General features: G+C 34.6%; 1 protein-coding gene across 2 annotated transcripts in view; it reads left to right on the top strand.

Annotated features, from left to right (window-relative positions):
* Prkg1 (protein kinase cGMP-dependent 1) overlaps positions 1-13,334 on the top strand; it is a 1,169,615-nt gene that overhangs the window by 960,049 nt on the left and 196,232 nt on the right. For both annotated transcript variants that reach the window (XM_026410547.2, XM_026410546.2), the window contains exon 6: positions 8,886-8,963. In XM_026410547.2, the coding sequence (XP_026266332.1) occupies positions 8,886-8,963 (78 nt within the window). The remainder of the gene's footprint in view (positions 1-8,885; positions 8,964-13,334) is intronic.

Raw genomic sequence — 13,334 nt, forward strand, 5'->3', positions numbered from 1 at the left:
AAACATGTGGACTCCACTCTCATTTGGGTCAAAGGAAGATATTTAAATAAGATTACCAAATGGAATAAGAATTGTGAAACAAAAATGTATTATGTTATGGTAATGATGATTTGGAGGATCAAGGGAAGATTTATTAAGGAACTAGGTTTAATAAGTTGAGAAGGTAGTAAAAGAACATTCCACATTCCAACAAGAAGGAACAGCAGGTGTGAAGCACCTGAGGGAGAAGGTATCTGGGAGCAGTTAAGACCCAGAGATGGCTGCAGTGTAGCAAGAGATGGGTATTCAAACAAGTGCCAGATCCCAGAAGGCCTGAAAAACCCCAGCAACGAGTTTAAATATGATGCTCCAGAGGAGGTAGAGCGCTTCAAGTTTTCGAGTGGAAGAGTGGTAAGATTATAGCTATGTTTTACAATCAGTCTCTTTTAATAGAAGTAACTACCTTGTAATGGAGATACAATAAAATTCAAGACTTCAAAATCTCTGTCTAAGCAGTATATCTAGGATTACTACTATCAATATGTTCCTAGTGAGTTTTTTTTCTTCTTTAGGTTAAGAAAAATTGATTTTCTATAAGAGTAGAAACTCAAACTGTAAGCACAGGCTTTCAAAAGCAAACATGGATTCAAATTTTGTCTGCAAAGTTTGCTTGCCAGGTGATCTTGGAAAAATGATTCAACCTGTCCAAGCTTCCACTTTGTTCTAGCAAATTGTAATCTTAAGACCTCAGAGGGCCATTGTCCTATTTGAGATATCCTTAACACACTGACTAGCATGTAGGAAGCATGAAATTAATAGCAGCTATTATGAATTATGATGTGAGTTGCCCCTAGAGTGTGACCATGAATCTTTGCAGTTATTCTAAAATATCCAGTAATATTGTGTTCATGAGAATTAGTGGGATCTCAACTGAATGTTTCTTTAAAAAATAATCCCATTTCTGCTGATGGAAATAGTGGAAAAACATGCAAGAATGCAGCCTGAACTCCTTGAGGTCCCACTTAAATGAAAATAGTACCCACTAGAGCTTCCACAATAGCCGTACTCTGAAAATTTGTCCTCAGGATACTGGCTGAACTGCACATGTCCCAAACAGTAGATAGCAACTCTTGTGGATTGTTGGATAACAAAAGTTCTCCCTCTTCTTTTAAGTAGTGAATATCTGCAGAGACACAATGACATAGCTCATCTAAAAGTGGAATCTATTCAAGTTTGATTAAATTTTTCTGTGACATTTGCATACTTCTCTCTGGTGACCAAAAAGTCCATTACCCCCTAGATATGCAATCTCTGACTTGCACACATGTTGCTCATCTGTGTTTTCTCTTAATCTTCTCTTTCTGTGCTCCATTGCTATTACTATACACACCACTTCTAATGTTGCTTTTTTTCCTTTGCTATATCCATTTCATACTTTTAGCTATCTAACTGTTAGCTGGGACCTCTGGTTTTGGTGATGATATGTCCTCCACCTCTGTACAGGTTTAGCTATTTTATTTTTCTCTGTTCTGTCATTACAACTACCATCACCATAGTGATGTTCATCCTGAATTAGAACCTTTAAAGTATGTGTGAAGCAGTGACTGTCAGGGGCTACAAAGGTGGAGAAGGATGTTTCCAGGGCTTTTCTTCAATGTTGTGGCCACAAGTCATTAACATGTTGAAACAGTAGCACATCTGTAAGTGAACAGCCTTTCCCAGGAGCTTCTGACTGCTGCCCCAGAACATTCCTGGACCTCTACACTTCTCCAGGATTTCAAAGGTCTTCAGGACCCTGTTAGAGCCTGTGTGCTTTCCAATTGGTGTGTGTCCTTGAGGTGAAAGCTGTTGAGTGTTTTCTACTCCACATTTATTATTAGCTCCAAAATATACCTGAATTCCACATTCTTTAAGAATTGGGATTGTCCCTTAATTCTTGAGAAACTCTTAGCCTTACCTACCCCAGTGTAGTGGTTCTGTGTCATATTGAGGAATAAAACTGGGGCAGGAATCATAAATGATTTTATAACCTCTACCTCTCAAACCAGTCTATATGGAAACAAAGCATCCTCATTGTGAGAGCAGTATCAAGTGCCTAAGGATCTATTCCTTTCCTCCCACACGTAACCTAGATCCCGCCTGCTTTCCCTTCTTTATTGTCCTCAATGACTCAAGATGCCCTCTAAAACGAATAGTGCTTTCCCAAAGAGAAATGCAAAGTGTTTATTTTAAAATCCTCAAGGATATTGAGTGAATTTGATGTACTTTTGACTTATGCAACTATGTCTGTGATAGGGTTCATGAGAAACTGTGATTAATTTTTCTTTTATTCCTCCTCACACTGTATTTATTTTGGTCAAAATTCAAAACCTATTCATACTTCAGATGATGATTCTGAAACACTAGATTGTATGCTTCCCTGTGACACATTTCATAATCTGTCAGGGCAAACAATTTCCAAGTTCAGCTGAAGCTAATTGCCTTCATAGATCAAATTGTTAAATTTGAGTTATAGTTTAATTATGTGGAATGAGAATGCTTGCTTGTCTACTCTATAAACCATTCTATTCTGTTGTGAAATGAATAGTTCTGAAAGGAACTGCTCCTTGTAGAGATTTTCAGCATTTTTGTAGGCCTACATTGATATATCTCTGAGTCATCATGCTATCGAATTTGATCACATCAAAACTCTCTGAGAGGAAAAACAGAGATTGAAAATCCATTTGGAAAATGATGTCATTAAAGGGCTCAGTTAAACATCAAACAAAATCCAAGCATGTATGGAATTTCAGCTCAGATTTTCTCCTCCTTTGTCTGATATTCAGAGTAAGGATTCAGTTAGTCCAGATGGCTACTGCTGGCCAACAGCTGTCTTGGAATCATAAATTCTGTAGGTACTCAAGAGGCTTAAAGTCTCATGATCTGATCTTGCCACCAAAAAAACTCAAGAATGTTTGAAGTTTAGGGAAGAAAAAAACCTATATAGTTTTCTTGCACAATGAGAAGTATTAAATGTGTGGACAACTGAGTACTTAAATATGCAAAAATATAAATGATTGTACTTTGTCAGAAATCAGGAAAGATGAGAAGATTGAAGAGAGAAATCCAGAGACCCAAGAAGGGAAAAAAAAAAGAGGTGACCCGAATCAGTGTTCTTTACTTAATGACGGTGATTATAAATCCTTTTAAAGAAGGATCAGTACTTTCAACGTCTAAAAAATTATGGCATTTGCCAGTTAATGGGTGGAGCTGGATAATCTCTGGCTAGGTTAAATAAGCCAATCCCCCCAATCCAAAGGCCAAATGTTTTCTCTGATATTAGGCTAATTCACAATGAGGTGGAGAAAGGGAGGGAAGAATAGAGGCACTTTGGATTGCACAGAGGGGAGTAAAGGCAAGTGGGGGTGTTTGGGGTAGAAATGATAGAAGGAGTCAACATTATTATCTTGTGTGCATATATGATTACACAACTGGTGTGATTGTACATCACGTACAATCAGAGAATGAAAAGTTATACTCCATTTATGTATGATGTGTCAAAATGCATTATACTGTCATGTATAACTAATTAGAACAAATTTCAAAAAGAAAAAAGTGAAATAATTCAAGAAAAAAGAAAAAATACAATTGTATTTGTTAATGATGACAAAATTACTAAAGGTGAGTTGATGTAGAAGTCAAGATAAATCAGTGTTCTAAAGGTATTATATCCTTTGTAAAGAAAGAAAAGTACTTATTTTATCAAAGTCTCATTGTTGGGGTAAGGAATACAGTTGGTCTTGGGGTCTACTACACACCTAAGTATTCACATAGATGTAAAACTATTTCATTTATAAGTATCCTTACTATATGTGATTCACTCAATGTTTTCTGTTCCATTAAAAAAGAATACTGTTTGCAACTCACTAAAGAGATTTCATGAGTTGAATTGAACAAAGGACATAGAAACATACTCATTTTCTTGGTCTCCTAGGCCCAAAGAGAATGTAAAGTTGCCAATAATTCCTGTTCATTGTGGTGACCATCCCTCTAATTCCTTTAAGAATTACATCTGGGCCCATAGCAGGGAACTTTTATACCTTTGTGTCAAATCCGAAGTGCCTGAGAGACAGGTTGGGAGACAGCCAATCTTGTGGCTTCATACATCCAGGTGCAAGTCATAAATTAATTCCCTAAATTAAGCTCATTCAGTCTCAGATCTTCTTGCCCTGGGCACTTTCACACTTATCCCGTTCAGCAGTGTGGGAGCTTGTAACAATCAGCTCTAGTTCCTTATTAAGGCAAGGATGAATCACATGTCCTCAGGATACGCCCATACAAAGCTATCAGGATGAGGCAGGGACCTGCCTGCTATTCTGCCCCTGCAATGTCTGTCTTATCCAGTGGCGGTCAGGTTGACTTATACTGAATCCCAGGAGTTCAAATACAAATGGGTGTCTCAGCAGAGATGAGATTCTAATAGTACAATCAAGGCAGATGGGAATGTAATGATTCAGGCAGTAACCACAGGCCTTGCTGAGGCCCAGTGATGAGAAGAAGATGCTAATGAAGATCTTGCAAAAGAGTGCTGCAGACAGAAGGCTCCTTAAGTACAAAGTTCTGAGGAGAGACCCAGCCTGGCAATACAAGGCTAGCATGTCTGAAACTGAGTTAGGGTGACAAGGATGGAGAGGTGAGGGGGTGGCCAGTCAGAATGCAGGGAACTGAAGAGACCACAGTAAGTTGCTTATGGTGTTAATTGTACCAAGAAGTCACTGGGATATTTTAGATAATAGAATGATTTCAACTGATGTATTATTTGAAAATTTACTTGGTTGCAATGAGAATAAATGAACTGATATGTGGTAGGTGGGTCCGAGGCAGGGAGACTAAGTAGGAGGATTTAGTCTTAGGAAGATGTGTTTTTTGTCTTGGAATAGGGAGATAAAAAAAGGGGAAAAAATGGGCTTGGGTCATATATTATAGGTAGAAACCATACTAATTAATGGACCATGGACAATGCTAAAGATGGGGACTGAGGAAGACTACCTAATTCATGCCATTAATATTTTTGGAGCTTCTACTTAATCCAAGCACAAAGGTGGGTACTGGAGATATTTTAATGAGAAAAAAAATCAGACATGATTTTGCTTTCATAGGACTTAAAATCAATTGAAAAAATATCAATACAAGTAAATTATTAACTGAAAGCTCAGGAAAGGGCAATAAAGAGAGCTTTATGGTATTATTAGTTCAAATAATGGGTCTAATTTAGCTAGGTTCTGTGTTGTGGTGGGATGAGGTGTGTGTGGGTTGGTGGGTGAAGGTGGCGTGTGTACAGTAGTGATTGGCCAGGTCAGGCATGGAGAAAATCCAAAAGGGAAGAAGGTTGTCACAAGGTGAAATATGACAGGGTGTGCAGCATTGGGAGTATGGAGGCTTGGTGGTGGCACAGTTGAGGAACTGCCTGCAGGGCAAAGTGGGGGAAGGGTGCAAAGAAACCATGGCACTGAGCAGGTTATACACAGTCTTGTAGGCTGTGTTAGAGAGATTGGCTTTTATCCTAGCAAATCTGGAATCCTTTACAAGGAAACTAACTAAATGCTAGGGTTGCTTCCCATTCGAAGCTCTCTGTACTTTTGTGATTTAATTTGAGATAAGAAACTGGCAGAACTACAAATTGAACCTCAAAAATATTGAAATTGCTGGCTTTTGGTTAGCATAATTGGAGTACCTTTCAAAGAATCAGCGTGCATGGTTTTCTCCTCCTCAGGTACAGTGAAATGTTTCAGGGGAGCATAGACATTCCAGTTCTGGTGTTATGACACCATTAATATTATCTTTCTCAAACGTGGAATGGCTTTAGGCACTGTCCCATAGGCTCCTCTCTGAATCTCTGAGTTTTATGAACTTATGCAGCGTGGAAATATGTTCAGTGAGTGCCTATGTAAGTGAACTAAAATAATTGATATGACATTTGTGAATGTCAAGTTATAAAATCTATGTCAGATGATATTAAGAAGATTATTAGATAATTCAGATGAACTAAATAACTAGACTGTTTCTGGATATTTCTGCTAACCTCTCAATTCTCTAAGATGAAGTAATGAAGAACGTAAACAATTTAGAATTGCTGTTCTCAATTAGGTTCAAATGTGCCTCCAAAAGGTTAATTGGCAATGTCTTGGGACATTTTATATTTTTACAACTGGGACTATAGTGCTACTGGTATCTAATGGGTAGAGGTCATGTCAGATGCCTATGTCAGACAGGGTATCCAGAACAGCTTCCTAAAACAATGAACTATCTGCTTCAAAATATCAGTAGTGCTAGGGTTAGGAAACACTTACCTTTGCAACTTTTAATAGGGACAAATAACTTTTTCTTTTTGAAGGGAAATAACTCTCATGAATATGACTGTTCTTTTTTTTTAAGGAAGGAGATGAAGGAAATGATCTCAGATGAGCTAAGATTTCTTCAAACTTAATAACATTTTTTTAAAATTATATATCTGTTGTATTATGAGACCATAATAAGCTGCTGCATCTCCTCTTCTTGAGGTGGCATTTTCCTATTGAATATCCAGTGACCTCTTCTTCATCCTTTAGGTGGGACTCAAGAATCCTTTCCAGATGAACTATGGGGAAAAGTCAGGTTTCCTCAAGACTTTTCTCACTTAACCCTGGGTTTTAGTACAATGTAGCATTGTGCATACTGGATAATTTTGAGGTTTTGAAGAGTCTTGGTTTAGGAACCAAGTGAGAAATAAGATGAATTGTAAGATAAATAAAGCTAAAGTAATATTACAAAATAATAATATTTTATTATATTTCCTTCTGACTACTAATAAAATGTGAGTTAGAGGATGTAGTTTGGGTCCCAAACCAGATCATTTAATGGGGCTGAAGTAGCTATCATGTTACAGAAGCAGAGACAAGGACACACTCGCTGCAACAGGAAGAAGAACTTTCCCCTGGAGAAGCAGCAGAGGATACTCTCCTTCAGGGAGAAGAAATAAGAAGCAGAGATGAGCATACATTGTGGATCACTTACAAATTGATCAGATAAGCCATGTCATCACGTCATCTCCTTTAGTGCAAGAGTGAGGGAAGGGAAAGAGAGGTCTGGGTTTTATTGAGTTCCATTCATATGGGAGGAAACATCAAGGGTGGGAAAGATGCCATCCTTCCCCCTGCTCAACTTCTGCAAATTGTGACTCTCTGCTTGTCACTTTTAGCTGTTACCTGTGCTATCCAATTCAATAGCTACTAGAAATGTGTGGCTATTTTAAATAAAATTAAACACACTTGAAAATACTGTGAAGGCTCAACAACCCAAGTAGCAGGTGGCTACCATATTGGACAATGCAACTATAAATTTTTACCATCAAAAAAAGATCTACTAAGTGTTGCTATTAGGAATTTTGTCTTAACTCATCTTTGTGTAATCAATGCCTATAAGAAGGACATCATTAAAAAATGTTTGAGTGGATATAAAAAGCAGACTATTGTGATTTTGTTTTTCAAATCTCCGTGTTGTAAAGATCTTCCAATTCTAATGAAGCAAGATGAAAATCAAACATAGATAACCTTGCTAAATAGAATAAATTAGGTAAATAATGTGCATCCTATAATCCTAATTTTGTTAGAAATAATTATTTATATGTATATGTGTATATATGCATACATGTTTATAATGTAGGAAAATAGTCTTAAAGTGTACATAACAGATTATATATAGCATATAATGACTGAGATTGACAAGGAAAATAAGGAAAAACTGTTAACTAAAAATCTTGTTACTAGGCAAATGAACTAATTTGAGTGAAAAATAATAAGTGACAGATTAGGTAATATGTTAAATTTATAAATAAATAAGGAAAATATGGCTGTTGTCAATATCAAATATTATTGAAAGGTCATTTTAAGATAGAAGAGAATAAAGTGCTAAGAAAAAAATGGTATTGAAATATAAAGACAAATAGTAGTGATTAGTCTAATGGATGTTTTGTGTAAACCATGAAATCTGTTTCTTATGTGGTATGTAAGGTAATATTTTCTTTCCCAAGATATAGCTCTCCTGCTAAGCTGCAGAGAAGGATGGGGCCAGGTGGTACCATTACATTTTTCTGTTTTTCCTTCTGACCCAGCAACACACTTTCTTCCACCTCTCCTTATAGAAATTACTTTTGTTTATTGCAGGAGTAATCTTCACCCTGGGAATGGACTTAGTGGTGATATCTGAGTCAGACCCACTGACTGTGATAATCCTCTTTCAGTCTTAGCTTGCTCTTCCTTTGATAGTTTATGCTGGACAGATGCTGGACCAGAATTTAGCCCATAAAATTAAAACATTCTGTTTAACAGGGCTAAACCTAAATTGCTCAAGCAAGGACATTAAGTCATGAAGTGGTACCTTAAAAAGTATCTTGGGTCATTTAATTCACAGTAAAAGTAAACCTAGATTCAAAGGAAGATTTTTTTTTTTATACGTCACAGTAATTTCTCAGAGGGGAAAAAAATAAGCTATCATTATGAGAATGGTAAAACAAAATGAGAGTGACAAATAAAATTATACAGAAAGATCAGTTTAATTAGTAGCTCTGCTATTTCATTTCATGTTAGTTGATGGAAGAAAAAAGTATTTTCATCAAACAACTGAAATGAGTGAATTTAAAAAGATAAATATAATTACCAAGAAAAATGATATTCACAAAACATTTTTAAATGAGCATTGTAGATGTGATATCTTTGTAATGATTGCATTTATTGACTATTATTCGTTTTCAGATCACAACAGATTCTCAGCTTGAGAGAAGAAATTCCTTCAGGGTGACTGCATCCCTGAGGACTGATATTTGAAGAAGTTGAACTGTTTTGTAGATCATTCCTTTCTTAATATTTTCTCTCACTATTTCTATTTTTCAGACTCACTATGAAAATGGGGAATATATTATCAGGCAAGGAGCAAGAGGGGACACCTTCTTTATCATCAGCAAAGGAAAGGTAAGCTTTGGTGGTACCAGAAGTGATGGAGGAAGGCAGGCTGGGGTGTTCAGCAGCACTGCTGGAACACAGGTGTTGATCTCGGGTTGTCCATATCCTCTGACTCTGACAGAGAAATATTTGAAAATGGATCTTCTAATGAATGATTTAGGGTGAAGAAGAGTGTAACTTGGAAGACCAGTAAGTACCTGAGTGTTAATAATCATAATAGTTCTTATAGAGGACACTTGGTAAGTCTGTGTTAATAGAAAGGTCTCCACAAAAACACCACCAAACTTCTTTCAACTTAAAAGAAAATAAAAAATAAAAAAAGAGATCTCCCAAATTAAAACCATACAACAGTAACAATAACAACAAAAATAACTAAGGGCACCTAAAAGATCCATCCAGTCTTCAGGAGCAGTAACATTGATATAATGAAGCATCTGACCTTTAAAATCAGACAGTGTAAGTTTGAATTTGCCTTTAAACTTACTCAATTTAGTCACATGAGGCAAATTGCTCAACATTCTGAGGTCAATAAAAACATAAATGTTTCCATGTTGTATTGTAGCTTCATGAAGAATATTGGGTAAAGACTAAGAAACTAGTAAAAGTGGTAAAGTATAGGACAAGTAATAATAGGTTAGACATTGGGTGTGAATGAAAACTCATACTTTACTCTTTATATTGTTTTGATTTTTCAACAATATATATTTCAATGTATATTACAATTTATATTCGAAAACCAAGAAATTGAATTAATCCTATAATGGAAATTTATTTTAATGCTCTACTATCATATTGCTAAAAATATCATAAATTTCTTTCAACAGTAAAATCATAATCGTTTTTTAACATTGTCTTTATGCTATAGTCCAGGATTAGAACTTATTTTTCTTTTTCATATATTATTCTTAAAAAGTATTTCTGTCTCTATGCATTAAGTATAGAAAGAGATGGGGAGATAAATGCATGTAGAAAGGAATTATATGACATTTTTATAATTGTCACTTTAAAAATTAAGTAAATATAATTTTTCTAATTTAAAAAGATGACTGATTCTGGTAACTTATAGCTTATCTTTTTAATTTACTTTGGGGTACCAGGGATTGAAGCGAGGGGTACTTAATAAATGGGCCACATCCCTAGCCATTTTTATTTTTTATTTTGAGACAGGGTCTCACTTTTTAAATGACTTAGGGCTTTGCTAAGTTACTGAGGCTGGCCTTGAATTTGCAATCATCCTGCCTCAGCCTCCCAAGCAGCTGGAATTACAGGCATGTGCCACTGTGCCCGGTTAGAAAGATTTACTGTCTCAGTAAATTAGATGTGTGAAATATTCTAAGTATTTTTGAATTACATTTTAGAGAATCCTCTTTGAACTAATATTGAATCAACAAAATGAATATATTAGTGTTTACACCAGTAAACATCCCAATAAAATGAAGAAAACAATATTTATACTTTAATTATATCTATTTGTTTGACTTCAATTACTTTAATTATATCTGGTTGATATCTTTGTTATCATGGAGTAATCTGTATGACAGGATTTCCGACCATCCAATTATTGCAAATTTCTAGCATTGCCTGAGAAAGTAGTAGTCTTTTGTAACCAGTTTCAGCTGAAAACAGGTGATGCTGTTTTATGAGTTTTGTAATGTGTATAATAGAAACAGCTTGGAAGTTACACTATAGGAATCAATTCCTTTGACAATATTTTAGTACATTGTGCAGATCCTGGGAGAGAAAGAGTGACATATTAGACTCTTGACATGGTCATGATTTTTTTCAAACCAGGCATGGATTTTTTCTTGGTTTTTAAAGTTGCACAGTTAGCTTCTGTGAGTCCTAATTTTATCAGTTGATATGAAAATTATATTAATACATTAGAATCACTATAAGATATAGAAGGTGGTGAACATTCATAAGTCCCTGTTGTAAAAATTAGGAAAAAGAAATGAACAATGATAAAATAGGTTAAGATTAGCAGACAAATAAGTTGTAGAATTTTCTAAAATTGTGTGTCTTGTTTCAGGTATATTGGTATACATCTGTTTTCCCATGCACTTGTAAAATTTATAAAGGGTAACGCTGGTGAAGATATTTTTCTTGTTGCCATTGAACTGACTTTTTAGAAAATGTTGTGAGATAAAAGAAGACACAACAGTGGGCTATGGAGTTACAGATGGATTTTTCCTTGTTTAGTTCCATTTATTTAACTGTGAAACTTTTTTATTTAAAATAAAACATTTTCATTCTCCCCTTAAGTACATCCAGACAAAGAAATGCATTATAGACTTTAAAATACTTGTTTTCTCCCCATTAAATCCGCACAAAGTGATTTTTCTAAAACTAAAAATAGAGTGCTTACAGAATCTGGTGCTTGCCTCAGGTACAAGCTGAGTTAGTTCTCTGTACTTTAGTCAGTGCATTCCAGTAGCCCAGAAAAATGACTTTTTCCCTTAAAGTAGGAGGAAGCACTGAAGAATTCTGTGTGTGTCCCTGCAATGGTAAAGCCTCTAAAAACTATTTCTCCATACACAAGTTAAACCAAAATTAAACAGGATTGGATAAAACACTTTCACAATTCCAAGAATAATTCAAATGCATTTTTATTTTTCTGGTTCTATTCAACATATCTTATATGAAACCAGTAGAAGAAACAGATTAAAATTTTTTATCTATTAAATGACATTTAGAAGTACATGGCTTTGCTTCTTAGAATTAACAAGCATTTAAGCATGATGATTAAACATATTAACATGATGCTCAGTATTTCTGAATATGGAAAGTGTTCTCTTATGGAAATTTTATTCGTATAGGCATATACATGTTTGTGTATACACAAGTGAAGTAGTAGCAACATTTTCTTTTATATTAAGAATAAGATAAAGATGCATGCTATCACCATTTCTATTCAGTGTGATATTAGATATCCCAACTATTTTATTAAATTAAGAAAAGGACACAATATTTAGAAATAAAAAAGTTATTAAAGATGATATGATTTTAGCTTGTTTTTCATGTAGATATATTATTAAAATTAGTTATAATTTAGCTAGATCAGTACTGTTCAGTATACTATACTTTTCTTTGTTAAAATGTACCATGTATATACAGGCTAATTCAGTGGCCATTATGTCTCATTTGATATCTAAATTAAAATTAGCTAAATCAAATGTTCAGTTTTTTAGCACCAGTAGCCACATAGCTGTATAGCTACATGCATCTAGTGGTAACCAGACTGGACAGTGCAGATATTGATATTTTACTATCATTTAAATATTGAAAAATGAATCACTTAATACAACTCACCGTATGAACTGTCTAAAGAACGATTGAATTATCATATCAACCAATTCAGTAAAGCCATTTGCTAATGCAACACCTGTTTATAATAAAAATTCTCAGATGGTTTCTACAATGTACCTACAGTTAACATAATTAATAATGAAACAAAAACAATAAATGAATGAGAATAGTCAGTGAATAAGGGAGTCTTTTTAACAAGTAGTGTTTGAACAATTAGTCAGCCACAGGCAAGAAAGAAAAGTAAAACTGGACCTAAACTTCATACCCTGTGTAAAAATTAAATAGAAAATGATAAAAGACTTAAAAGCAAAATGTTAATCTACAAACTGTTTTGAAGAAAATCTTTGTGATTTAGGGTTTGGTAAAAACAAAACAAAAAACCTCCTAGACATCATACCAAAAGCACAAACTATAAAGAACAAAAGGTAAATTGGGCTCTATCATACTTATGAAATTTTATTCTATGAAAGATACTGTTAAGAGACTAAAATGATTACCAACTAACAGGGAAAGATGTTTGCAAATTAAATATGTGCAAAGGGCTTGTATTGAGCCTATATATTCAATACCCCCAAACAAAACTACCCAATTTTAAAAAATGTACAAACGACTTGAAAAGATACATCAGCAAAGGAGATATAAAAATGGAAGATGTGTCATGAAGAGATTCTCAATATCATGATCATTGAAAAGCTGCACATGAAAAACCTGGGCTACTTAACAGAATGTTTAAAATGAAAAAACCAATGTATTATACAGAGTGCTAATGAGGATGCAGAGTGATTGGAAATGGTAAAGCCATTCTGAAGAGCAATTTGAAATTTTCTCATAAAGTTAAATAAAGCAATTGTATTTTGTTGTATTCTAGAAATCTGAAATATAGTTCACATAAAAACTATGTTACAATGTTCATAGTTTCTGTGTTCATAATTGTGAAACACGCTAAATATGCTTCAACAAATGAATGGATAAAGCAACTGTGGTATTCATTCAATGGAATACTACTGGGCAGTAAAAAGAATAAACTATTGAACTGCATAATAACTTGGATGAATCTCAAAGGCATTATGTTGA

The sequence above is a fragment of the Urocitellus parryii genome, chromosome 5, assembly GCF_045843805.1.
Source record: "Urocitellus parryii isolate mUroPar1 chromosome 5, mUroPar1.hap1, whole genome shotgun sequence".
NCBI classification, from domain to species: domain Eukaryota; kingdom Metazoa; phylum Chordata; class Mammalia; order Rodentia; family Sciuridae; genus Urocitellus; species Urocitellus parryii.